At 50.0% G+C, this 27,064-nt stretch overlaps 1 protein-coding gene across 1 annotated transcript in view; it reads right to left on the reverse strand.

The window, feature by feature from the left end:
• Positions 1 to 27,064, reverse strand: part of EFCAB6 (EF-hand calcium binding domain 6) — a 169,581-nt gene that overhangs the window by 136,408 nt on the left and 6,109 nt on the right. Inside the window, exons 2-6 of the mRNA XM_014535127.1 lie at positions 24,775 to 24,872; positions 14,462 to 14,607; positions 9,407 to 9,618; positions 4,317 to 4,405; positions 2,481 to 2,547 (exon numbers count right to left, since the gene is read on the reverse strand). Coding sequence (XP_014390613.1) covers positions 2,481 to 2,547; positions 4,317 to 4,405; positions 9,407 to 9,618; positions 14,462 to 14,607; positions 24,775 to 24,836 — 576 coding nt within the window. The 5' untranslated portion in view covers positions 24,837 to 24,872. The remainder of the gene's footprint in view (positions 1 to 2,480; positions 2,548 to 4,316; positions 4,406 to 9,406; positions 9,619 to 14,461; positions 14,608 to 24,774; positions 24,873 to 27,064) is intronic.

Here is a 27,064-nt window from a genome sequence, read left to right on the forward strand (position 1 = left end):
GCGATGCGCTGCGATCATGGCGAGGCACGTTTACACAGTGGCTGTGATTCACTGTTTCTTTATTCCTCAAGCCGTAACTTTTAAATGTCTTTTTAGGAAAATCCACCTTTTTCAGAAAGTGAACCTACCATCACTTGTGTCTTTTCCTTCTGGGGTATCACGGACCAAGCAAGCAGCGCAGCGCCTCTACTTACCTCCTGACGCTTCTGAGACGCCTGAGGCGGCCAGGGTGCCCCACGAACACGGGGCTAGACCACGGGGTGGGGGCCCGACAGACACACTGGTCACGGGGCCGGTATACCAGATGTTCGGACATCATGGCACCCGGGCTGGGAACAGCTCTCTGATTAGGGGTTATGCGGTACAGAGCACACAGCCTGGGCTCAGGATGTGTTTGTTTACCCTTTCTCTCCTATGTGTTAACTGAGTTCGACGTTCTTGAACTCTGGTCCTCGTTCCAGAACAGTTTTGTCTTTGTTGTTGTTGTTTGGGGGGCGGGGGGCATGCGCCGGGCTCCTCTGCAGGCCTGGGAGCGCCGTCTCTGACGTGGTTACCACAAGCGCATCCAAGGAGCCGCCAGACGAGCTGCTCTTTCTTCGCCAGCCTCTCCTCGCTTCCACCTTCCCCTCAAGCGGGGGGTTGACCAAAGGTAAACAGAGAAAGACCAAAAGGTGGTTCGCCTGGCAACACGTTCTTTCCGTCCTGAAGAAGGCAAAGCCCCGAGTCTGGGCCTCGGGCGGGGCCACTGCTCAGGGATGGAGCTGGGCCCCGGCAGGCGGGGGCCCGGGAGACTGGCGAGCTGGGAAGAATGTGAGGGCCTGGTGCCCGGGGCCCGAGAGAAAAGGAAGGAAGACTCCCGAACGCCCACGCGATGCAACAACGACTCTGAGCTGGGAGCAAACACCCCACCCAGTGTGTGGACCACTCGCTGGACCAGTCCTCAGCTCCAGGGGCGCTGCTCACAGCGAAGGGCGAGGAGCAGGTTTGCCTTCTCTGCCCTTGGGGGTGGGGAGGGGACTCAGTGCTACCCTAACAATGGCAGCTGCGCGGTCCAAGCCCCCAGGTGCTCGCTGCGGGTACTCACGCCACACCACACGGCAGCACCTCAGGTGGGTGTGACTGTCCCCACTGACGATGAAGAAACGATGACGAGGACTTGCCCAAGGCCACGGCTGAAGTGGCAGACACCCGCCTGGTCCCACACCCCTGCCTGCCCAGGGCTGGGATCAAGGAAGAGTCTGGGCCAGCAGTTCAAGCTGCCGAAGGCATGACAGACCCCCGAGCTGCCCGGATGCAGGCTTAGCTCCACCCCCGCTCCCCCGCCTGACTGTCGCCTTTCTGTTCTCACCGCAAGAAGCTGATGAAAGCTGCAGGGGTTTAAACCGACTCAGCCCATAGGTGGGCCTCTCCCACCACGGGGCACCAGGCAGGGCTGGGATCAGAAAAGGACATGGGCAGAAGGACGGTCAGTGGGGAGACCCCTCAGCTCTCCATCATTCGCAGTAACTTACGCCCCTCATGCCCACACCCTCCACGCCAACGCCGCGGCACGTTCCAGATCCACGACGTGGTTATGTTGATACAAGTGTCAAACAGTCAACTTTCCTGGGAGATTTCATGATTAACACTGTTTATAAAGACACAATTAAAGCTGTAACCCACCAATAACATCGATCACGTGACATGTTTCTTACAGAAGAACAAAGGGACCACCACGGAGGAAGCCAATGCGTATAGCAGGCGCCCACCTCCCTGGAGCCCAGGGAGCTGGGTGTGAGGAGCAGACGATGTCCCACACGATCACGCGCAGATGCGCGGCCTGGCGCTCACGGCATCCGCCAGGAACATTCAGACACACATTTTGTGGATTTCTGGCTATTTTTGATATTCAAATGTATGAAAATCTCAGAAGACTTCAAAAAAGAAAGAAAATTTGTCACATTTCAAACCAACATATTGAATCAAATAAATTAAGCCATGATTCTCAAACTGCTCGTGCAACTGACAGGTTCAAATGCATTTTAAAAAGGGGTCCAATTCCAAGCCCCAAATGCCATGAACAGGCCCCCCCATCCCCGCCCCCCCACACAAGCTGGGTGCTGTGACACCCACCGCAATCAGCAAACGGGGCGAAGCTACAGGCTCCTTCTCTAAGCGCAAGGCCGCCTCTGTGACGCCCCCTTTGTGTATCTCCCTGAGTCCCCTAGTTGTCAGTACCGTGCGCACATGATTGGCACTTACTGCTAAAAAGCGGTAGTTTTCTCTCTTTAAAGAAAACCCTGCTTCTGTCTGAGACAAAAACAGAAAGGGAGGCCCCACTAAAGGGCTTCGCGCGGGTGGGCGGGCAGGCCGCTCTAAGATCTGCTTAGCCAACGGCTTTGACCTGGGAACGCAGACAAGCCCGTGGCTCAGGCTGCACGTCTCCCGCTGCTCACAGTGACTGCTCTTAAGCGGGGGGCATTTGACAAGCTCTCCATTACCTTCTCTCCTACGAGGGTTTCCAGTTCTTTCAGGGTCCGGCCGCCATTCACTTCGCCTCCACTGCACCTGAGGGACAGAAAGAAAAGCTTGTTAAAATGTAGCAAGTCAATGTTGACGTAGGGCACGCAGAGATCAAAATGAGAAGGGTTGCTTAACTGTGCGTTTTAATTTTTTATATTTTTATTGATTTCAGAGAGGAAGGGAGAGGAAGAGAGAGAGAAGCATTGATCGGCTGCCTCCTGCATGCCCCACACTGAGGATCAAGCCCGCAACCCAGGCATGTGCCCTTGACTGAAATAGAACCTGGGCCCCTTCAGTCCACAAGCCGACATTCTATCCACTGAGCAACACCAGCCAGGGCTGCCCTGTGCACTTCTTTAAAAATATATTTTATTGATTTTTTACAGAGAGGAAGGGAGAGGGATAGAGAGTTAGAAACATCAATGAGAGAGAAACACCGATCAGCTGCCTCCTGCACACCCCCTACTGGGGATGTGCCTGCAACCAAGGTACATGCCCTTGGCCGGAATCGAACCTGGGACCTTTCAGTCTGTAGGCCGACGCTCTATCCACTGAGCCAAACCGGTTAGGGCTGCCCTGTGCACTTTTAAACGGGAGATAGCGCTCATGCACCACGGTCTGCCAGGGTGGGACCTCAGAACTGCTCTGCTGGGTCTGTTGGGGCCAAGCCCACTTTTGTTGGAGAATCACTTGGGTCCTGCAGGTGCTGAGAGCTGTTTCCCTGAGACACAGGGCTCCTGGGCCCAGGGCGGCGGGGGTTCTTCCAGTGCGGCGGTGATTAACCCATTCCCTCCTGGTTTCCTTGTGACCCCTCAGAAGTCACTTCTGTCTCGGTGTTGACACCTGGCCTTGTCTTTGGAGTCTGTCTCTAGTCCTGTTGTTAATCCTGTTTGAGATCTGGCTTCCTGGATCAGCACCTTTCACCAGTTCTGGGAAGGCCTCGGCCGTGTTGTGGGTGTCAATCCCAGCCCGTCTCTCGTGACCCTCAAGGGACCCGAGGGGCCTCCGTGGCGCGGAGCTGTGTTCCGGCTCGTTTCTCCTGCCCGGTCCGCCAGGCCGCTTACCTCTTGGGCTGTGTCTAATCTGTTTGTCAAACTCATTGAGCTTTAAATTGTTACTATGAAATAGAACCCATTTGCAGAAAATACATACAACAATGCACAGTTTCGTTATAATCAAGGCAAAGCCTGTTTAACAATTACCCAAATTAAGAACTGAAGCCAAACACCAAAGGCCCTGTGTGCCCTTCTCCAATCCTACCGTTTCCTCTCCGCCTGGCAGTATCCGCCATCCTAGTACTTAACCTGTCACTTCCTTCTACTTGGTTATAACTGCACCCGAGGCATGTAGCTCAAAAATACAGTCCGACTTGTTTGTATGTCACGTGAGTAGGAGATTCTTTTGTTTCTTGCTCCTTCGCTCATTCTTATGTCCATGAGATTCATTCAACTTGCTAACTATAGGTGTTTCGTTTTTTTATTGATTTCAGAGAGGAAGAGAGAACGAGAGAGAGAAGCATCAATGATGGGAGAGCATCATCCATCGGCTGCCTCCTGCACGCCCCACACTGGGGATCAAGCCCACAGCCCAGGCCTGTGCCCTGACTGGAATCGAACTGTGACCTTCTGGTTCATAGGTCCATGTGCAACCACTGAGCCACGCCGGCCGGGCATTAAATTCAATAGGGTCAAGTTCTACCAACACGTCTTCCATATATATCTGTTGACATGATCAGTTCTAAGGACCCTGTCTTATCTCTTATCATTTTAAATTTCACATTTTCATATGAAGAACATTGAAAAAAAATCACTTACCGCTTTATAAGATTTACATTTAGGTCCAGCCCGCCAAACCTGGACAGGAACTGGAGGTACGGAACAGCACCCGCGCTGGTGAGGTGGATCTGCATTCAAACAGGAAGAAGGACAGCCTGTTAGAGGACTCGGACCCAAGCCGGGGGCAGCGCCGGCGGAGGCGGGATGTGGGTGGGACACAGCTGCTCAGACCAGGGGCTGAGTGACGCTCCTGCTCAGCAAACCAGGTGCAAACAACACGAATGCCAGTCTGTGCTAATTAAACGTCAGCACGTTGTCTACAACATCATCTAAATCTAGATCTACCTAAAAAATAAAGCCAAAATATATTCTCATATGTTTATAGACGTGTGCTAACAAACATTACATGTGTGTAAATAGAAATATGAAGGATTAGGTTCCCGAGGGGCTGAGGAACAGCACAGCGTTACCCCGAGTGCCAGCTAAACGCTGTGCACATCATACGCTCTTAAGGTAGAAAACGTCATTCTTAAATTCAAAATTCTAGCAAAGACATTACTGGGTCAAGTGTGTCAACACTGTATGTTAACTTATCCTCCATGTTTAATTCACTGCTGTTGATAACTATACTATGATTATGTAAGAGGATAGTTCTTCATCTACACACTGAAGTATTTAGAAGGAAAAAACCAAAAACATAAGCAACTTCTCAAATGGCTCAGAAAAAAACATTATGTCTATTGTTGTGTGTGTCATGTACAGTACTGTTTACACACACACACACACACACACAAGGAAAGGTCACAGGGGAAGCAGGTGAGGTCACGTGTTCACATGGGCACGTGGGGGGAGAGGGTACGGGCGCGGTTAGTGCCATAGCGGCCCACCCACCCTCTCCCTCTTCTGACAAACGCTCTGGAGTTTGAAAGTACTTCTAAGGAAAAAGGCCAATTTTTTAAAAAGTGAAAATAATTTTTCTCCCGGCCCCCAAAAGAATTATAAAACTAAAATGAAGATAAACACCATCATGATAAATGTATTTTATTCACGTTCACGCAGTACACAGAGCACACTTGCCCAGCGGCGGTGGCTGCGGGTCTGCTCATGTGGCTTCGCATCCCCTCAGCCCTTCAGGTTCCGCCGGAGCCCAGCACGGCCCGCTGGTCTCCCCAGCGGACACCGTCCCTCCTCCATTTCAGCACGTGCCCCCGAGAGGGCGCCGAGGGAGGTCCCTTGTGCAGCTCTTCCTGGGAGGACCCGGGCCTTTGAGTTGACCTAACTTGGGGTGGACACCTGTCGTACAGAAGGTGAGGACAGGGTCCCCACGCAGCTCCCCGGGGGCGCCTCGCGACTGGTGGGGAGGGAGTGGATGAAGCGGGAAAGACGCCGGCGGAGCTCACACTCCCCAGGGGCTCAGGTGCCAGGCCCGGTGCCCATGGGAGTCCCCAGGCAGCCCCGGTGACCCCCTGCGGGGCTGACATTGTGCGGCCTCCCCTCATGGCACTGCCATCAAGGGCCAGACAGCCCTGTGCTTCAGAGCCAGGCTCATCACACTAACCACCCGCCGGGGAAGCAGCCAGGCCCTGGGCCTCCTGAGGCTTCTGGCACATTCCACGCTGTCCTGGCGGACTAAGGCAGAGATGTCTGTGATGGCCAGCCCCGCGCCGAGACCTCAGACCCCACGGCGCTGTCCACAGGAGAGGCTCCGCTGAGAACTCGCCTTCCAACACTTGTGATTCCGGCAAAAACGTTCACGGATGAAAACCGTCCACCGGCGAGGGGCTGAGACCAGAGTCTCGGACGGGCCGGGGTTGGCGGCTGGGAAATCAGTATCCCTGCTGCCAAGGGCTTCAGAGACGCCGCTCCCACCTGGCGCAGCCACGGGCCAGGCGAGCTGCTTCCATTCTCTGGAATCCATTTCCCAAGCCAACTTCTTCCGAAACTGCTACATGAGCGCTCAGAGACCGAGGCTGTATTCTTCCATTCGTATTCCTGTCAACAGAAACTCAGGTGCGGGCCTGATCACAACACCCGAAGTCAAACATGCTCAACATGGTTCTTAACATTAAAAATTAAATCGCAAGGCTTGGCTGCTGTGGCTCAGTGGATAGAGCATCGGCCTGCCGACTGAAGGGTCCCAGGTTCGAATCTAGTCAAGGGCACATGCCCGGGTTGTGGGCTCAATCCCCAGGAGGGGGTGTGCAGGAGGCAGCCAATCAATGGTTCTCTCTCATCATTGAAGGTTCTATCTCTCTCCTTCTCCCTTCCTCTCTGAAATCAATTTGTTGATAAATATATATGTTTATTAAAACATATATTTTAAATTGAAGCTCAAGTAAATTCACTCTAACTGGGAAGTTCTTTCCTCATTTGAAGGCGGACGTTCCCATGAAATGTTTTTCCAGTTGCACGCGTTTCCCGTTAGGCTGGCATTAAGTGTAGGAGAAGGACGGTTGTACCACCACATGGACTCGTCATTAGAAGATCAAGAAAAGCCTCACGCTCCCAGCACTGCGGGGCTGGGAAGAGAAGCCGCGCCCTTCACTCCGGTGACTCCAGCCTCCCCGATTCACACGCGTCACAGGAGCTCATGGCTCTAGAAAAACACGCCTATCATTGAGGATAGACTGCTAGGACCTGTGTTGTTTTGTTGTTTTTTTTAATCTTTGAAATTCAACATTTCTCAGTAACTTCTTTTAAAGACAGATGTAGCTTTTTAAAACAGATACACATTTCACATCTTCTGTGCTTTTCCTCTTCCTGCACAGCTGATTCGCATGGGAAGGTTGTCAAAATTTTAAATTAACATCAGATCATGAATATAGGAAACATGAACAGGAAATAATGTTTTTATTCTCCACTTGGTATAAAGTGTCAGTTCAATCAAGCCTATGAGAAAACAGATTTCCTGTTTGCAAGGACAAACGCTCTTTAAAAGTAAAAGGACATTATTCGCATATAACACAGCAATTCCACTCCCAGGTGTGTACCCAAGAGGAGGGAAGACCCATGTCCACACAGACATCTGTACATGAACTGTCATAGCGGCACTGTTCACAAAGGCCAAAGAGTGGAAGCAACTCCAAGGTCCATCGGCTGAAGACAGAAGGTGGCCTGTCCATACAGTGGAATATTATTCGGCCATAAAAAGAGGAAGTACTGATTCATGCTACAACACAGAGGAACCCTGAAAACATGCTAAATGAAGGAAGCCAGACACAGAATATCATATAATGTGCCATTCCATTCATAGGGAATGTCCAGAATAAGCAAATCTGCTGTGACAGAGTAAGCTAATGGTTGCCAGGGAGCGGGGACGGGAGTGAGGAGAGGCTGCTAAGGAATACGGAGTTTCTCTCTGAGGTGGTGGGATGTCCAGGAATTAGGGAGTAGTTGCACAACTCTGTGGTTATATTAAAAACCACTAACTTGTATATTTTTAAATGGTGAATTTGATAATATGTAAATTCTACCTTAATAAAGCTTTCATTTAACATGTAGGTACATATTAATTGACCATAAGGGTGTGGGTTCGTTTCTGGGCTCTCTCTTCTGTTCCATTGATCTCTATGCCTGTGTTTATGCCAGTGCCATGCTGTTTTGATTATTATGCCCTGGTAGTATAGTTTGATGTCAGGTAGCATAATCCCTTCAACTTTGTTGTTCTTTCTCAAGACTGCTGTGGCTATTCGGGGTCTTTTGTGGCTCCATATAAATTTCTGTGGTATTTCCCTAGTTCTGTGAAATATGCCAATGGTATCTTGCTAGGAATTGCATTGAATCGATAGACTGCTTTGGGTAGTATGACTATTTAAAGATGTTAATTCTTCCTGTTCATGAACGAGGTACTAGTATATGCTTCCACTTACTTGTAACTTCTTTCATTTCTTTCTTCTGTGACTTAGAATTTTCTGAGTACAGGTCTTTTACATCCTTGGTTAAGTTTATTCTTAGGTATTTTCCCTAAGAATTTAGGTATTCTTGGGTGTTTCCCCTTGAGTTAAATACCCACTCCTCCCGAAAGCCTTCCTGGACTGCCACACCTCATTGTTAGGTAGTGTCCCCTCCTCTAACTCCCAACCACCCTGTAACCGCCTCTGTCTAGGGGCAACTATCAGCCCTTTCATAGTTCCCTCGCTGGACAGGGATCCCCTCAAGGGTGGCCCATGTCTGGCTGCTCTCCACTGGGCCGAGCATATAGTAGATACGCAGTAACCCTGGGATGCAGGAACAAATGCCGAAATACCGACAGCCCCGACTTACGATGGTTTGACTTATGACTTAACAGCTGTATGATGGTGCGAAAGCAATACACATTCAGCAGAAACTGTACTTTGAATTTTGCTCTCTTCCGGGGCCAGTGGCACTCTGGTGGTGCTGGGCGGTGGCCGCAGCTCCCAGGCAGCCACGTGCTCACCAGGGTCAACAAGCAACACCGCTGGGTGTACTCACTGTGCCGCTGTGAGTGCCCGGAGCACGCTGCGTAGGCCGGCCAAGCTGCGATGTTCCTCGGCGAGGTGTGTTAAATGCATTTTCTCAGGACATTTTCCACTGACCACGGGTTTATCAGGAGGCACACGCCTCGTAAGTCAAGGAGCATCTGTACTAAATTCCAAAATGCAAGCTGAGCCTGGCCGGCGTGGCTCAGTGGTTGAGCGTCGACCTATGAACCCGGAGATCGTGGTTCCATTCCTGGTCAGGGCACATACCCATGTGCGGGCTCAATCCCCCGTGGGGGGCGTGCAGGAGGCAGCCATGGTTCCATTCCTGGTCAGGGCACGTACCCATGTGCGGGCTCAATCCCCCGTGGGGGGGCGTGCAGGAGGCAGCCGATCAATGATTCTCTCTCACCACTGATGTTTCTATCTCTCTTTCCCTCTCCCTTCCTCTCTGAAATCAATAAAAATATATTTTAAAAAACGCAAGTTGACCAAATGCTTTATACATTGGAAGCTTTACAAAACAAGGCAAAACAAACAAAAAACTAAAAGAAATTACTGTAACAGTGCCACGTGCAAAATATGACCAAAGTTCATCCCAACTCTGCCCCAACGTGAGGAAGTGATGTGAAGAAAGAGTGCTCTGCTCCCTCGGGGCCGCCGCTGCCCGCCGGGGTGACGCGACCCTACCTCGGCCAGCACGTCCTGGAACTGCTCCCTGGTGAGCGTCAGCAGGAAGGTGTTGATGACCCTCCGCAGCTCGCTCTTGGACACCGTCATGCTGTAGCTGGGATCGAGCAGCAGGAAGGCTTTTACCAACTCGTCTCCTTTATCGGTAATTTTTTGAAATAAAATCCGTTTAACATCTAAGGAGGACAGTATCGGATTTGCAACACTTGTGGCTGTAGAAGAGAAACGGCTGTTTATTAAACATGCTTAGAGCTAAGCGACCAAAACCCTCCCCCCGTGGCCTGGGACCAAGCCGCCTGTGAGACCTGTCTCTGTGGAATGACAGTGATAAGGACAGAGAAACACAAGGCAGAGACGACCTGCCCTGCAAAGAGCGTGGGTCATTACAGGTGAAACAGGGTGTCGGAATGAAACTGAGGAGTCAATTCCTTTTAAATCAATTGTTAAACTACATTGAGTTTTCAACCTCTGGCTCATTTTCGAGGGTAAAACGTGTAATTCTTACATCTAGATCGCATCCCCGTCGAAGACAAGGAGGAACTGAGAACAGGCACACCGAGGGGGGGGAGTGCTGAGCTCGAACGCGCTTTGGGGCCTGGCCTGAAGGAGGGCGTCCTGGCTGCAGCGCGTCAGGTCCCTGGGTCCAGAGTCACAAAGGAGAGAGGATACCACACGGCCCTGCCTTTCCTCTGCCTACGATGGAAACTGCTGGAGTAATTGGTTGAAGCAACAAGTAAATACACTAACTACAAATCAACTCACGGTACCACCAGCATCAGCCGGAAGATGTGACTATTCTATTTTCTAGTTTATGACCGACTAGGGGAAGAGGAAGCTAAGAATGGCTGCAGTTTGCAAAACCTCTCTATTTACGAGGTTGCACAGGCTTGGTGACCACAGTTAGTAACTGTGTCTTACGTGGTTAAATGTGTGTAGCATTGCCTGGTCACCCTCGTAAGATGCCACACCAGCTGCCATGCCGTGTGGAGTCACAAAGCCACAGGGAGAGGCCGCAGGTGGGTGCTCCGGGCATTTGCTCCCCTGGGAGGATGTGTGGAGTCACAAAGCTGCAGGTGGGTGCTCCGGGCATTTGCTCCCCTGGGAGGAGAGGACCGGCTGAGAGCCTGAGGGAGGGGAAGGGCTTAACCCTCCCATAGAGATGCTCACGGTGCAGCGTCGCCACGCGTGGACTTCCAGTCTCCACGGACTCACGTGGCACAGCTCGCAATTCCCTTTGGGCCCACACACACTGCTCTCCCTCTGCCCGCCCAGCCTGGAGTGCCAGCTGCACCCAATGTCACAGAGGGACCCTCCTGGCCATTTACATCTCCATCCTGAAATCTTTCTTTCAGACTTTCATGGACATTTTTAGTTGCTTTCTGAGAAACCCATCTTTTCTTTTCTTTTTTTAATTTATTATTTTTTTAAATCTTTATTATTGAAAGTACTACATATGCCCCTTTTTTTCTCCCACTGACCCCCTTCACCTGGGCCCCAGGTCTTCGCCGCCTTGTTGTCTATGTTCGTGGGTTATGCATATATATATGCATACAAGTTCTTTGGTTGATCACTTACCACCCGCCCACCTTCCCTCCAAGATTCCACACTCTGTCCCATGCTTCCATGTCTCTGGATCCACTTCGTTCATCTGTTTATTTTGTTAATTAGATTCACATCTGAGTGAGATAATATGATACTTGTCTTTCTTGGACTGGCTTATTTCACTTATCATGATACTCTCCAGGTCCCTCCATGCTGTCTCAAAGGGTAAGAGATCCTTCTTTTTTACTCCTGCATAGTATTCCATTGTGTAAATGTACCACAGCTTTTTTATCCACTTGTGTACTGATGGGCACTTGGGCTGTTTCCAGATCTTAGCTATTGTAGATTGTGTTGCTATGAACATAGGGGTGCATGCATGCTTTCTAATTGGTGTTTCTGGAAACCCATCTTTTCAATCAATAATTCTAATTTAAAATTATTAGGAAAAAACAATTATTAGAATTATCAGAAAATATTCATTTGAAACCATGTGAAATTACTTAAAGGGAAACCTTTCATTTCACGTGCCCCTGCAACTTCTGAGATTTAAAATGAAAGCACTAACCAAACTTTGCATGACCTGCTAGTGAGAATGCAAATTAATTTCATCTTTCTGCATGGCAATTTGACAGGATTTTTTACATCTATCCAAAATAAAGTCACAACAGACTGTCCCTCTTCCTTCTAACAATGAGGAAAAAATGAGATAAGCTAAAAAAGATGGCTTTAAAAGCCCATCAAAGAACTAAGGATGGAAAGAGATTAAATTCAGAAAGGATGGGCACTCGCAGAGACAGAAGACCCAGGACCCTCTCCCCCTGTGGAGCCCCAGGAAGAAAAGCCAAGCCGCTCTGAGCTGTGTGGTGTCCAGGGCACACAGGGCCTTCAGCTGGCGCAGGGCAGCGGCTGACCTCCACGGAGGACAGAGCAGAGAGCTGAGGCAGTCCCTCCAGAGCCAACGGGCCTTCGCTGAGTGGACCTCACAGCCCACTGCAGACCTCGGGCAGGGTGGCCAGTGGCTGGGCCGGGGCAGAGAACACCCAGAACACTTCTGAAACTGGCAGGTGGGCTGAAAGCACAGAGCTCCCCAGTGGGCCGAGCTGGCAGCTGGGCTGTGGGACAGATCTCTGGAGTCTCCCCAGGGTTCAGATGTCAAGAGCTGTTGAAGGGAGACATCTGAAACCAGGGGTCCCCCAAATCTAACTGAAACCGCAACCAGTCCAGCCCGACTGAGAGATTACACGGAGCAGCCATCTCACCAAAAGCCAGGAGAGGAGGCGCATTCCTTTAGCTGGTGGTGAATATTAGTTACTTCCATCTCTACTGTTTTTCACACAAATGTCTGATCTTAAATCTTTTTTAAATTGCAAGACAAGTGAAATAAGGAAGGTGTCCTAATGAAGAGCAAAAACAGTCATGAGAAGACCCCAGAGTGAACAGATATAGCCGTGATCAGGTGTTTAAACTAAGAATGGTAAATGTGTTAGAGACTAGAGGCCCAGTGCATGAAATTTGTGCACTCGGGGGGGGGGGTCCCCTCAGCCCGGCTTGTGCCTTCTTGCAGTCCGGGAGCCCTCAGGGGCCTAAGCTGGCAGTCGGACATCCTTAGCGCTGCCATGGAGGCGGGAGAGGCTCCCACCACCGCCGCTGCACTTGCCAACCATGAGCCCGGCTTCTGGCTGAGCGGCGCTCCCCATGTGGGAGCACACTGACCACCAGGGGGTAGCTCCTGTGTTGAGCGTCTGCCCCCTGGTGGTCAGTGCACATCATAGCGACCGGTTGTTCCACCGTTTGGTCGATTTGCGTATTAGCCTTTTTATTATATAGGATAACAGAAAAGTTGACACCATGTTGAACACAGCGGGGTTTCAGCAGAGAAATGGAAACTTTTTAAGAAGTGCATGAAAAAGCTAGAAAATAAAAATACAACATCAGAAGTGCAGAACTCATTTGATTTGCCTAATAGCAAACTGTACGTAGTAGAAGAAAGGACTAGTGAATACAGAATCAGGGCAGTAGAAATTGTTCAAATTGAAACAAACAAAAGGCAAAAAACATTCATGAAAGAACCAGCTTGTCTAGTATCTGTGGCTGCCAGGTTCACGTTTACCCCATGAATTCTGCTTATTTAATATACAAGTTAAACAAGTACATATCTATGTATGTATGTGCTCGCATGAAAGCGCAGCCAGCCAAACAAGTAATACTGACCACTCTTGGAGAGGAAAATGCTGTCAGGATGCACCATATAAATATCTACATGAGCATACAAATATATATATAATTTTTATTTAAGAAAAAAAATTGAAAAATGCCATCACTAAAAATTAAAGGCAAACGACCAATGAAAAAAGACACAGATGGCACATCAGGCAGATGAAGGATTAATATCTTCATTACAGAGACAGCTCATAAAAATCACTGAAACCACTTACTCATAGTGGGTAAGTGAGCAAAGGGATGGAAAGGCAGGTTACAAAAGAAAACAACACAAGCCAGATGAACTGGAGATCAAAGCTGACCTCTACTGTTAGAGACATGCAAACCGAAATCGCCACAGAGCACTGCGTCTGGACTTGAAAGGACAAGAGGTAAAGGGTGATATTCTGTCAGGATGCTTAGAATAAGCACCTTTAGACATTACCTGTGGGCGAACGGGTACAAGCGTCCTCAGGGCAATCCAGGAGCCTGAGCGCGGGAATGCCCTTTGACCCAGTGACCCCTTTGACCCAGTGACCCGCTCACTGCAGCCTTCCTGTACCATCAGCGCGTTAGGGAAACCAAGCCACACCCAAAGGGCATTGCAGGCCTGGCGCTATTGGACTGGAACAGGCTCATTACTGATGAGACATTTCTGTGCTGGAAATTGCTAGTCAACCCTCGCTTCCCACTCTCCTTTTCCCCTAGAAACAGGAACCCTGAGATGTGGGTAGACACGGGGCTGTCTGGCATAAAGTCTGTATTTCCCAGGCTCCCTAGTGGACGCATGTGACCATGTGATTAAAGTCTCGCTAACTGTGAGCGCACACAGGTGCCCACTGTGACTTCTGACTGCCTTTCTCCCACTCATGAGGCAAAATCAATCCCCCCCATCGTGTCCCCTCCGAGTCCTGCTCCTGGGCCGTGCTCTCACTGCTGCGTCCGTACGTCTGTCCCGGCACGTGATTCTCACTACTAGAACGCCCCATTTTCCTCCCTGGACTCCCCTCCAGGCGGGTCCTCCCTAGACCCACCTCCTTCTCCTTAGAACCTGTGACGGTTCTTGTCACATAGTAGGGCTCATAAAGTGTTTGAGAAGGGAGGAAGGGAGGGCTCATGCCACCACCCTGCCACTTAGAAACTGTAACTGTGGGGAAGTGTCTCGGGTCCCCGTAAAGAGAAGAGGGACAATAACAGAACCCACTCCCTCGCTCTGCTGGGGGGATTCAGGGCCGAGAAGCCCTCGGACAGAGTCCGGCACGCACCACACACAGTGACAGCTCCTGTCAGTAGCATCTGCTCGTGAATACTCACTTGAGGAAGATCTGGGCGTATTTTGGAAACCATTTCTTGAACAGACTCTAAATGATGAAGTGCAGGGTCTTAAATTTTTGAATTTTTGAACGTGAGGACACAGAGTATGCCAAACTGGTATGGTAGCCATTTTGGACGTTAAATCCCTGTGACAGAGAGAAAACAGAGTATGTTACCTTCCAGCACACATTACCGATGAGGCCAACCTCCCATCTAGTCCTCTCCTGGCAGGACAGCGGAGGCTGTGAACACAGCCAGCTATGACCTTCGCGCCCACGTCGCGAAGACTATTCTTAAAGTGAACACAAAACTGCGGTGTTACTCTCCCTGTTTTTAGCAGATCCAATCATCATCAAAAATGGAAAAATGAAGCTGTTCGGACACGAACCCCCACCTGCATCCTGACTGGTGTGCACCACTTTGTTCACGTAAAAAAGCACTCAAACCTGAAAGAGTTTTGTGAGTTTATTTGAGCCAAACTGCCGACAATTGCCAGGAAGCAGAATCTCCATGATGGGGCTAATGCTCGGGAAATGGCAGTTTCTCACTGTTTGATACGTGACAGTCAAAGGAGGAGACGTAGGTGGGTGACGTGAAATCCACTGGTGATGGATTGGGGGGGGTGGAGCAAAGCGGGGAAACCTCTGAGATTGGATGAAGAGTAAAAGGTTAGACACACACTTCTTCCCCTGGTGGGTGCAGGACAGTTAACAGTCACCAATTAACACGATAACAACAATGAAGGAATTTGCGGTCTCTGTCCTGGCGCCCAGGGCATGCCAGGAAAGATACCCGCCTAGGACGTGACTACCCACCATAACTGCTTCTAATTAAAGTTTTAATTTCAGACCATCCTTTGTGGTTACTTTGGGTCTTTGAGTTTGCAAGACCGCCTTCCCTGAACTTGTCAGGTTAGCGTGTGGCTCCTTTTTCATCCACAACTCCTTTGGTGGCCATGAGGATGGAAAGTCTGGACTCTGAGCTTCTTCTTTTTATTAAATGTATCGGTTGATATGATCATATAGGCTTCGGGTGTGGGTTCCTAGGTTACCAGACCTGCATCTTGCCCTGTGTGCCACCGCCCTTGGACTGAGCTTCCTAAGCGCCTCACTGTGCACCCAGCACACAGTGAGGCAGAGCTGGCCTCTGAAAGCCTTCCCCTCCGTGAAACAGCAAGAAGCCAGCCACAGCGAACCGTTTCAAAACTCTGCAGTTAACCAGAGGTTTGCAGCAACCTAGGGAGCATAGGTTCACGAAATCCGGCAGAATCTCTGTATGAACACAAGCTTGGGGCGTTTTAACTTTCTCTGTTCCCATCTCCCCGCTCCCTTGAAATCAAGCACCTGATCTCAGTGGAAACCCGGCAGCCAACAACCACTGGCAGGAGCAGAGGGCTGGACCCCGTCACGGCCCCATTACCAGAACATTCTCATTACCTGACACACTGTGGTTCTGGGAAGACTCCACTCACAGGCTGCTCTATGTTAACCAATTCAGAGTTCACCCAGGGAGAACAGGCTATTGTGAAAAGGTTTGTTGAAAAAAAACAAAGATAATTGTGTTTAAAACCTTAGCTGCCTGAGTAGGTGGGTAACAGGTGGAGTAAACAATAGACTAAAAGCTTAAAGCAGTGGTTCTCAACCTTGGCTGCACATTAGAATCACCTGGGAATCTTTTTAAAATCCTGATTTCTGGGCTTCATCCTCCGGAAATTCTTCTTTGTTGTTATGGGGTGGGGCCACAACATTAGTAACAAAGAAACAGAATTTCCGGAGGATGAGGCCCAGAAATCAGGATTTTAAAGATTCCCAGGTGATTCTAATGTGCAGCCAAGGTTGAGAACCACTGGCTTAAAGGAAAGAGCTAGGGAATGGGATGGCGTAGGGGCTCTGAAAAGCATCCCCATATTCCTGGGAATCTAATGGCACTCTCTTGTGTAGGGGTTGTGAGCTGGTCCAGGGCAACGTGTTTACTCAGGGAAGACCGGGGAAGGCCCTAAACTCTCACCTCTGGCTGACCTTGAGGCTCTAGCCAAGGTCACAAGCAGGAAGTGAGGCTCAGGCAGAACTGTAAACTGCCTGGCTCAGGCTGAAGGCACGCCCCAGCACACACACACGAGAGCCCCTTGCAAAGATCGGAAGACTACTGTGTCCAGGCATTTGAAATAGACTTTATCATACAAACAAAAATTGAGGGAATTTGTCACCAGCAGACCTACTTGCAAGAAATCTTGTTAAAATAAAGTCTTCAAAAAGAAGGAAAAGTCCAAAGGGTCAGAAACTCAGATCTACAGAAAGAAAGGAAGAATATTAGAGAAAGAATAAATGAAGTAAAATAAACGTCTATGCACCTAATAACAGAGCCGCACTATACTTGAAGTAAAAACTGGTAACAGTGAAAGGATAAATATACACTTTAACAATAATAGTGGAGACTTCAGTGCCCACTTTTGATGATGGACAGGCCAACTAGAGAGAAGAGCAACAAGGAAACAGAAGACTTGAACAATGCGTAAACCAATTAGACAAAGACACATCGAAAGAACAGTCCACCTAACACAGCCGTGGGCAAACTATGGCCCGCGGGCTGGATCCGGCCCATTTGAAATGAATAAAACTAAATAAAACGCGTAAACCAATTAGACGAAGAAACATCGAAAGAACAGTCCACCTAACAACAGCAGAACACGCATTCTTCTCAAGCACACACGAGGCACCCTCCAGGATAGGACATAAAACAAGGCTCAATAAACTTAAAAGGATTGAAATAATCAATAGATGTTCTCCAACTACACTGAAATGAAAACAGAAATCAATAACAGAAAGAAATTAGATAATTAATAAATATGTAGAAATCAAATAATACACTCCTAATTAATCAATGGGCCAAAAAAATAATCACAAGATAAATTAACAAATACTTTTACATGAATGATAATGAAGGCACAACATACCAATATTTATGGGATGCAGATAAAGCAGTGCTTAGGGGTAAATTTATAGATATTAATGTCTATATTAAAGAAAAGAAAATCTCAATTGATGACCTAAACATCTTCCTTTAAAAGCTAGAAAAATAAGATTAGATTAAACCCAAGCAGATTGAAGGGACTAATAAAGATTAGAGCAGAAATAAAATTGAGGATAGAAAATAAAATGAAAAGCTGGTTCTTTGAAAAGATTGGCAAAACTCAAATTATTTAAATCATGAATGAAACAGAGGGCATTACTACTGACCTTCCAAAAACAAAAAGGATTATAAGGAAATGTAAGTTGTATGCTAACAAATTAGATAATGACCATGAAATGGAAAAATTCTTAGAAAGACACAAACCACTGAAACTGACTAAAGAAATAAAATATCTGAATAGCTCTATAACAAGCAAAGAGACTGAATTAGTAATCAAAAAACTCATTGTGAAAATCCTAGGACCAGATAGGTTCACTGATAAATTCTATCAAACACTTAAAGAAGAATTAAAACCAATCCTTCACAAACTCTTCCAAAAAACGAAAGAGGAGGGAACACTTCCCAACACACTGTATGAGGTCAGTATTACCCTGATACCAAACCAAAGACATCAAAAGAAAAAAAAAAAGCTAAGGACCAATTTTCCTTGGGAATATAGGAAAAATCTTCATCAACATACTAACAAACTAATCCAGCAATATGCAAAAAGAATGAAACAGCATGACTAAGTGGGATTTATCAAAGGAATGCAAGGGTGGTTTGCATTCCAGGAATGCAAGGATGTTTGCTCCATTTGTTACAAAATTAATCAATGCAACATTAATAGAATCAAGGGGGGAAAATCATTTGAATGGGTGCAGAAAAGGCATTTCACAAAATCCTACATCCTTTCACGATAAAAACACTAGGAACAAACTAGGAACAGAAGGGAACTTCTTTGACCTGACAAAAGGCATTAATAAAAAAAGACCAGCTAACATCACACTTAATGGTAAAAATATATATATATTTTTTACCCTAAGATCAGAAACAAGATGAGGATGTCTGCTCTCACCACTTTTATTCAACACTAGTGGCCCAGTGCACGGATTTGTGCACATTGAAAGGAAATTAATTAGAAGGTGGCTGACGGGGCAGGACTTGGTGAGACAGGCCAGACACACCCTCGAGCCACTCCTGCCAACTCTCCCCAGCTGGCGGTGCTGCGGCTCGAACATGGCGTCTGCGGAGTGAACGGGGTCCCTCCGGCAGGTGGGATCCCTTGGCCTGGCCTGCAGGGATCAAGCTGAAACTGGCTCTCCGACATCCCCTGAGGGGTCCTGGAGTGCAAGAGGGCACTCTGCGAAGTTGCTGTCGTACAGGGTGTGGGATGCAAACGCAAGTGTGCAGTAAACCAGATTTGGGGCTGACAGTGCCCCAGCAATAACATAACCCAGGGCCAAACGTGCAGCTCCCTCCTCTCTGGTTCCGGGGTGCATCACCCGAGAACTGCTGCTGCCAAGTCACTGCAGCTCGGCAGCTCCTGCGTTGAGCGTCAGCTCCCTGGTGGTCAGTGCGCATCATACCTACTGGCCGGCCAGAGAGTCGCTTAGCCTTTTATATATATATAGGTTGTGCTAAAGGTTCTAGCCAGAGCAATTAGGCAAGAAAATGAAATACAAAGGTACCAGGTTGGAGACTAATAAAAACTATCTCTATTTGCTAATGACATAATTTTGTATAATAGAAAACCCTACAGAAGACACACATGCCAAAAAAATACTATTAGAATAAACAACTTCAGTAAGGTTATGGGATATAAGATCAATATACAAAAATCTATTGCTTTTCTATATACCTGCAATAAACAATCTGAAAATAAAGTTAAGAATACAATTCCATTTGAAGTAGGAAGCTGGGTCAGCAGCAGAAAGGATGGGAGAGGTGGCTCAGGATTAACCCTTTGAGTGCCAACCAATATCCTAGGAACTATGCTAAAATTGCCAAGGCATTTTGAGTTAAGGTTTTTAAAAATTTTTTCCCACATAAGAGTGAACTACTAGAATCTAATAGTGACACTGCAGGAGGAGCGCGATAGCGCTCCCAGCACTTTTGGCGAAAGACAGGAGGAGCGAGATCGAGCTCCCCAGCACTCTAGGGGTTAAGGAAGAGGCTAGAGGACGAAATGGTTGTCTGGAGGAGCAGGCAAGCAGGAGAGTGGAGAGTGGGAGTTTGAAGAGCCCACCTGAGGTCCGTGGACATGAGCCTCAGCCAGGACCAGCGGTGGAGAGTCGGGTTTAATCTGGGACAGGGTTCTGAAAGGCAAGCGTGCTGCAGCAAGGCGGGCGTGTGCAAGGGAGGTGACCGCGTGGGCAGGTGCTGCTCAGCAAGGAACACCAGGAATGCTGGGAATAATGGGCGTCACTGAGACCTCTGGCCAAGACTGAAGAGGTTAAGAGACAAGAAACTCAAGCTTAGGGAGAATTTGAAGGAGGAAAAAAAGTTATTTGAATTCCATTAGCATTTACTGGGGACTTACTTTGAGCCAGGAAAGGTGCCTAAGGTTTGTGAAAAGCTGTCATTTAATCCTCCCCCCCGCCCAGTCCCTTTTCACGCCTCCATCTCACGGTGAGGAAGCTGATGCTCCGAGCAGCATGCCATTCGCCCAGGACTGCACGCCTGCTACGCCCAGAGCCGGGCGGACGAGCGCTCTCCCTGCACCAGGTGCGTGGTCAGCAGTGGCCAAGGCTTTCTTTCCTCCTGCTTTCTGCAACATTAATGAGCAGCTCTTCGAAGGCGGCGAGAAGTCTGGCTGCCCGCGCTGCACGGCCGGCCAGGAGCGCTCGCGGGGAGGACCTGCTGTAACTGCGTTCCTTATTGCACTTACTGCTCATGCAAATAACCGCTTTATTTTACCCATAAATTCACTGCCTAATAACAACCAGGCGTGCCAGGGCTTTGGCCTCCTGCCTTATTACACCACCTGAGGAGCGAGATAATCACCCAGAAATGTACTGCCTGTTGTGCATTTTATTACTTGAATACAAAGTCATTCAATCCAAGAAACACTTAGTGGAAGACAGCGTGGAAAAAATAATCATCATGCGAGAAGTCATTCCCCCCGGGGCTGCTGAGCGCACTGCGGGGCGGGTCCCCTTCCGGCGGGAGGACGGGCCGGGTGACCTGTGGGGTCCACTTCATGAGAATTCCCACCAACAGCAGGACCAGAAAAGCTGGCGCGGCTTCCGTTACAACGCGAACCCCCAGGAGCCAAGTCTGTGCAGCTCGGAAAATGGAGCCTGTCTCTGTGTCCGACCCAGACATCCTCGGTGCAAGCATTTCCCGAACAACTAGGCTCCCAGGGGCTCTCTCTCCAGCAAACCCTGCAGGCCGCCCTGGCGAGGGTGGCGGTGCAGGAAGAGAGGCGTGGCCCTCCCGGCCCTCCACAGCTCAGCATCCGACTCAGGATTTGAAGAAATGGCAGCGTTTTCAAAACCAAGGAGAAGGGATCCCACGCTCGCCAGTTCCACGGATGCAGGTGCAGCGGCTCAGCGCACCGCCTCCCCAGAGCTGTGGAGAGTGAACCGAATCCCCCATCCGGGGGTCAGATTGAGGACCTTTCCAGGGGACATCATCACCAGTGCCTCTCCAGGGGGCAGAGCTATCCACCTGTAGATTCCTCAAGCAGAAATAGTGTTCTTATTGCTCTTACTACCATTATTTTTAAATGCATTATTTTCCATTTTTAAAAATTAGTTTTAAAAGGCTGTTGAGGCCGACAAGGAGCTTTAAAACAGTGGCTCTCAAATGTGGCCCCTGAACCAGCAGCATCAGAAATGCAAATCCTCAGGCCCCATCCAGACCAACCAGAGCCCCTGGGGTGGGCCCAGCCCTCCGTGTTAACAAGCTGAGCCACTGCAGAAGAGCCGGAAGCTGATCTGTAAGTACCGGCCCGTAGTTTTTTATGGAGGCTCCTGTGTAAACTTCCCTGCTTACTATCAAAGTGACATAGACAGACCAGCAAGCCCAGCTGGCGCGGCTCAGTGGTTGAGCGCCGACCCATGCACCAAGAGGTCGCAGGTTCAATTCCCGGTCAGGGCACATGCACCGGTTGCGGGCTCCATGCCTGGTGGGGGTCGTGCAGGTGGCAGCCCATCACTGTTTCTCTCTCATTGATGTTTCTATCTCTCTTTCCCTCTCCCTTCCATTCTCTCTAAAATCAATAAAAAAAAACTTTTAAAAAAAAAAATCCCAGCGAATGTTACATTTAAGTGAGCCTGCTAGATTCACCTTGCAATTATGAGCACCTGCTTTGTGACAACCTTGAGTTGGGTACTGTAACCACATTTTCAGAAGCAGAGGAATTAAACTCCAGAGAGAAAAGGTAAATTTATGCATGAGGCCAAGACCAAAACTCTCCTAAATTGAATCCCAGGCTCTCTGCTCAGTTGTGCTAGGATGTGTACGTGCGTATGTGTGTCCACGTGATTGTGTGCACTCTCATATAAACACATCAGTAACAATGACGTTCACATAGATGGGTAGAGTAATAAAATCTGTCATTCAATCCTCAAAAATGGACACCTTGCATTTGCCAAACAGTCTAACCATTCTGCAACCTATTCAAAGGACACGTAGAAAATGAAAAGTAAGTCATCTGCAGAGACATCTCACCCAGCACTAGGACGCCAGGGTTCGTGCCCCCCGCTGGAAGCCCAATCCAGCCTCCCACCCAGCCTCCTACTTCTCCATGTCTCCAGGTTGGCTGGCAACCTAGTCTACATTCTAAACATAGGAGTTAGAAGCATGCAAGCTGATTTACAAAGATCTTTCAAATGACAGGGTATCATAAAACACTATAGCCAGTCATCTGAATTCAACTGAGCAGAAAAACCCGTGGTTGTCAGCTGACCTTACACGGCACGAGGCTTATAAACACGGCCATCCCACGGGTCTGCACCCCAGCCGTCCTCACCCAGGGCCTCCCCTGCATCAGGGCTCCTCTACGCCCCACCCAGGCTGTCACCTTGCTCCCAAGGGTCATCTTAACAAACACTTTCTCTCGCAGCGTAAATTTCAAGCCTATGCACATACACTACAGGACACACACACACTGCAAGACACACACACACACACACACACACACACACACACACTGCAAGGCTCACACACACAGACTCAGAAATCAAACTCAGAACACAACGTGGACCTCAAAGTCAATACGCTTTCATGAATAACATCTCCTGTTGTAAGTGATAACTACACAGGCTATGTTGAAACACAAAAACATGTTTAGGACAATGTTGAAAAGAAAAGGACAAGAAACACTATGAATATAATAATATAAGAATGTCTTTTCACAGATGGACAGGGTCTAGAAGATGTGACAAAAACAGCCATGTTGGGATGGTGGGGGCATCGGTATTTTTTTTAAATCCTCACCCGAGGATATTTTTCCAATGATTTTTAGAGAGAGTAGAAGAGAGAGGGAAAGAGAGAGAGAAACATCGATGTGAGAGAAACACATCAATTGGTTGCCTCCTGCACGTGCCCCACTAGAGCCCGGAACAGGGAGGAGCCTGCAACTGAGGTATATGCCCTTGACTGGAATTGAACCCAGGACCCTTGGGTCCGCAAGCTGACGCTCTATCCACTGAGCAACACTGGCCAGGGCAGTCTTTTTTATTTTAAATGCTCTTTAAAGAGTGTATCTCAGCGTGTTCACTGCAATATGCTCACAGGCAGCACCTGACTGAAGGGCTCCTGCCTCCTCTCCCTTCCCACCTGTCACTCTCCCACAGCCCCGGGCCCTCCGCCTGGGTCCTGCCCGCCCCCTCCCGACTCCTCTCCCCTTCGCTCCAGGTGTGAACTCGCCTCCTTAGAGAGGCCTCCCTGGTCCCCTGGTCCCCACCCCCCTGTGGAGCTAGCACAGCCTGTCCTCCCCTGCCCTGCACGTGCCACACTGGAAACGATACTTCTCATCTGGGAAATCAGAGACTTGATCATAGGCTCCATGAAATAAAATGGTGTTTTTACACCCCTGTCCCCCGGCCGGGAGTACCCAGCTCATCACTGGCACTCCAAACGCATTCATCAAACTAACGAGTGAAGGATTTTCACAGCCCTGTCAAACAGCGCTCCTCTCCCAACACGCACACGCACACGCACACACCCTAGATATTGTTCATGGCCATCACTCTCGCCATCCAAGGCAAAGTTTCAGTGTCACCCATGATTCTCTCTTGTCCCTACACTGAGCACACGTGGCCGGCGAAAGAAAGGACTTCTTAGCACGCATGACCTCAGGGCTGTTCGCTGGCGGCCTCCCTATCACACCACTGATGCCGCGAGAGCAGGGGCCTCACCTGAGGGTGACGGGCTACCAGTGGTCGGCAAACTGCGGCTCGGCAAACCGAAGCTCGCAAGCCACATGCGGCTCTTTGGCCCCATGGGCCACAAAGTTTCAATCGCACTGTACATGCGTGCCCGCACGTGGTATTTTGTGGAAGAGCCACACTCAAGGGGCCAAAGAGCCACATGTGGCTCGTGAGCCGCGGTTTGCCAACCACGGGAATGGATGGGATGTGAGTTTCGAGGGTTGAGTGTTGTGCTCATTTTCTCAGCCTGAATGCCTTGCGGCCCCAGAATACAGATCCTAAAGCAAAGCTTACGTGGCTGTTTGTAATGTGCTCCCTCGCATTCAGAAAGGGCCTCAGAAATCACTCCCAGCTCCTGTGATGACAGATACGGCATCGGGCCACGGGACACTAGTCACGTCCGGGAACGGGCCGCGCTGGCGGCTGTCAATCCGTTGTGCCCGCCGCAGAAACGGTTTGACTGGCAGCCTTCTGCGACGGCAGGCAGCTCCGGAGCCACAGGAGCGACAGGAGCCGATAGCACATCCTATTTATAGCTCGCCAGGCGGCAGGCGCTCAGGCGGGGGAGGGAGGCTGGGGTTGCAGCCCGCAGTGCGGGAGGCTGCTGCCCCCTAGAGCAGCCCTGACGTCCCGCGGAGGAACCACAGCTGCCCGAGGCCCGCAGCACGGCCACCGCGTCGCTCTCTGAGCTCCCCATGGCTAATGTCTGCAGGCCTGTTGGGCACCGAATTAAGGAATTCAATCTTCAAATCTATCAGCCGTTGCTTCCTGATACGATAAATACTAGTATGTCAGTCCCCAGACAACCTTGGCACAAAAGCCAGCACTTAGCGCGCACGCAGCCACGAGCCGGGAGTGACAACGGCATCCTGATCACCCAGCAGCACTTCCTTCCCGAGGCCTGACACTGGCACAGCACACACATCGGCGGAGCGACGCGACCCTGAGCCGCCAGCGGACACAGGTGCGGGAGAAGCGGGGTCTCACCTGGCCTTGTTACTGCCTGACTTGGTGCTGTTGACATTTGTTTTCATGCCATTTCGTTTCATTTCCTTCCAGATAAACGTTTTCTGAATTTGTGTATTCTGAAAAATAAGAGAGCAACGGGGTTAGCACAGAATGGCGACAGATGTCCTTCTTTAGCTTCTCGGGCCACAAGGCCAGAGCCTTTGGGTCTGCAAGGAAATCCAGTGATACCGCCGCCTACTAACGGGGGTCGAGCCCCCAGGCAGATCCTCCACGTGAACTTCACTCCAGATGTCAGCTTTCCCAGGCGGGGAGCTGATGTCAGAGCTCCTCTTCCCATATCTCCATCACACACACACACACACACACACACACGCCACATACACATACTATACACACACACGCCACGTACACATACTATACACACACACACACACACCACATACACAAACCCTGCATACACACCCCACGCACATCACACATACACAACCACACACACCACACACACACCCCTACTGCGGTCGACCTATTTTTCCTCACATCAGCCAGAATAATCATTTTAAAATGCTGATCTTGTGCCCAGCTGGCATGGCTCAGTGGTTGAGCATTGACCTATGACCCAAGAGGTCACAGTTCAATTCCTGGTCAGGGCACATGCCCAGGTTGTGGGCTCGATCCCCAGTGCGGGGCGTGCAGGAGGCAGGCAATCAATGATTCTCTCTGGTCATTGATGTTTGTGTCTGTCTCTCTCTCTCTTTCCCTTTCTTTCTCTGAAATCAATAAAAACATATATTTTAAAAAAACACAAAACTTGGTTCAATGAATGGTGCATCTTGTGCAAGGTACTGAATTTAGAGGAAAAAAATGCTGATCTCGTGTTACTTCCTCGCTTTACAAATTCCAATTGCTTCCTATGGCCCTTAGAATAAATACCAGAGTCCTTAGTGGTGTCACAGGCCTATGGGTGGGCTGGGCCCGCTTCTCCGGCTCTGTCCCTCTCCTGGGTTCTCCATGCGGCGACCGCACTGGCCCCTGGCAGTCCCTCCGATGAGGCCTCCCACGGGAAAGCTTTCTTCCGTATGCAGCAGCCCTCTGCCCAGACCACTCATCCTCCTTCCCTCTGCCTCTGGAATCTTCCTCCTCCCAAAGATCCGCAGGACCTCCTGGAGGGCTCGTTAGACACCCACGGCTGCCCTCTCCCTCCCCAGGTCCTGGGTGGGGGTGGGGCCCGAGAATTTCCTCGCTGACAGTTCCCAGGTGATGCTGGTGCTGAGAACCCGGCCACACGTCTCAGTGCAGTCACTTCCTCAGGAGCCTTGACACCTGCACGCTAGGTGGGCCCCACGACACACCCCCACGAGGACCGCCGTGGTCCCTGGGAGCCCGTAGCCAGTTGCAGTGACATGTCTCCCTGTGTGAGTATTCAACTAACGCCTGTCTCCGGCGCGGATCCCAGCCAGGGCCTCGTGTTCAGAGGCGTTCACCCGAGTGAAGGAACGCGTTTGCTTCCACCCCTGCACCTGGGTCGCTTAGAGCAGCAGTCCCTGCCTCTGGCCTCCTGCCCTCTAAGCAATCAGCACATACCGTCAATTTTACCAGGAAAACACCTCGCAAACGGACCCTCTGCCCCTCCACCCCATGTCGCTGCTCTGATCCTCACTGGTCTGGATTAGGAAATAGCCCTTAAGTTCCTTCCGGGTCTCCACTCCCCGGCCCATCCTCCTCCTGTTGCCAGGCTTCCTCTCTCTAAAGCACAGACAGTTATGTTGCTCCTTGGCTTGAAGACACGCAATGCAAAACACACATGTGTTACGTTTTCAGAGAACTATGCACAAAGGAGAAAATGAGAGCCTGTCGAAGCCGGGCTGCGGCTTCGACCCCGGTGGTGCTCACTGCACGCTGGCTGTTCTGTGCGACGGCACCGCTGAGGGGAAGGGAGGACACACTGGGCCTCCCTGCACTAATTCTGCAACATGTTTGTGGGTCTACATTTTTTTAAGTAAAAAAAAAATACTCAACATTCTCCAGGGCAGAAGGTCATCACATCATTAACAACCCGGCCCCAGGAGAGCCCCCCAGGCACCCCAGTGCCACGCACGCCACACTTCTGCAGTCCTCCCAACCTGCCCCTGGCCCCTCACCTTCCAACGTGCCCTGTGGCCCCTCACCTCCCAATGTGCCCCGTGGCCCCCCACCTCCCAACCTGCCCCGTGGCCCTTCACCTCCCAACGTGCCCCGTGGCCCCGCACCTCCCAACCTGCCCCGTGGCCCCTCACCTCCCAACGTGCCCCGTGGCCCCTCACCTCCCAAC

The sequence above is a fragment of the Myotis brandtii genome, unplaced genomic scaffold (genome assembly GCF_000412655.1).
Source record: "Myotis brandtii unplaced genomic scaffold, ASM41265v1 scaffold138, whole genome shotgun sequence".
NCBI classification, from domain to species: Eukaryota; Metazoa; Chordata; class Mammalia; order Chiroptera; family Vespertilionidae; genus Myotis; species Myotis brandtii.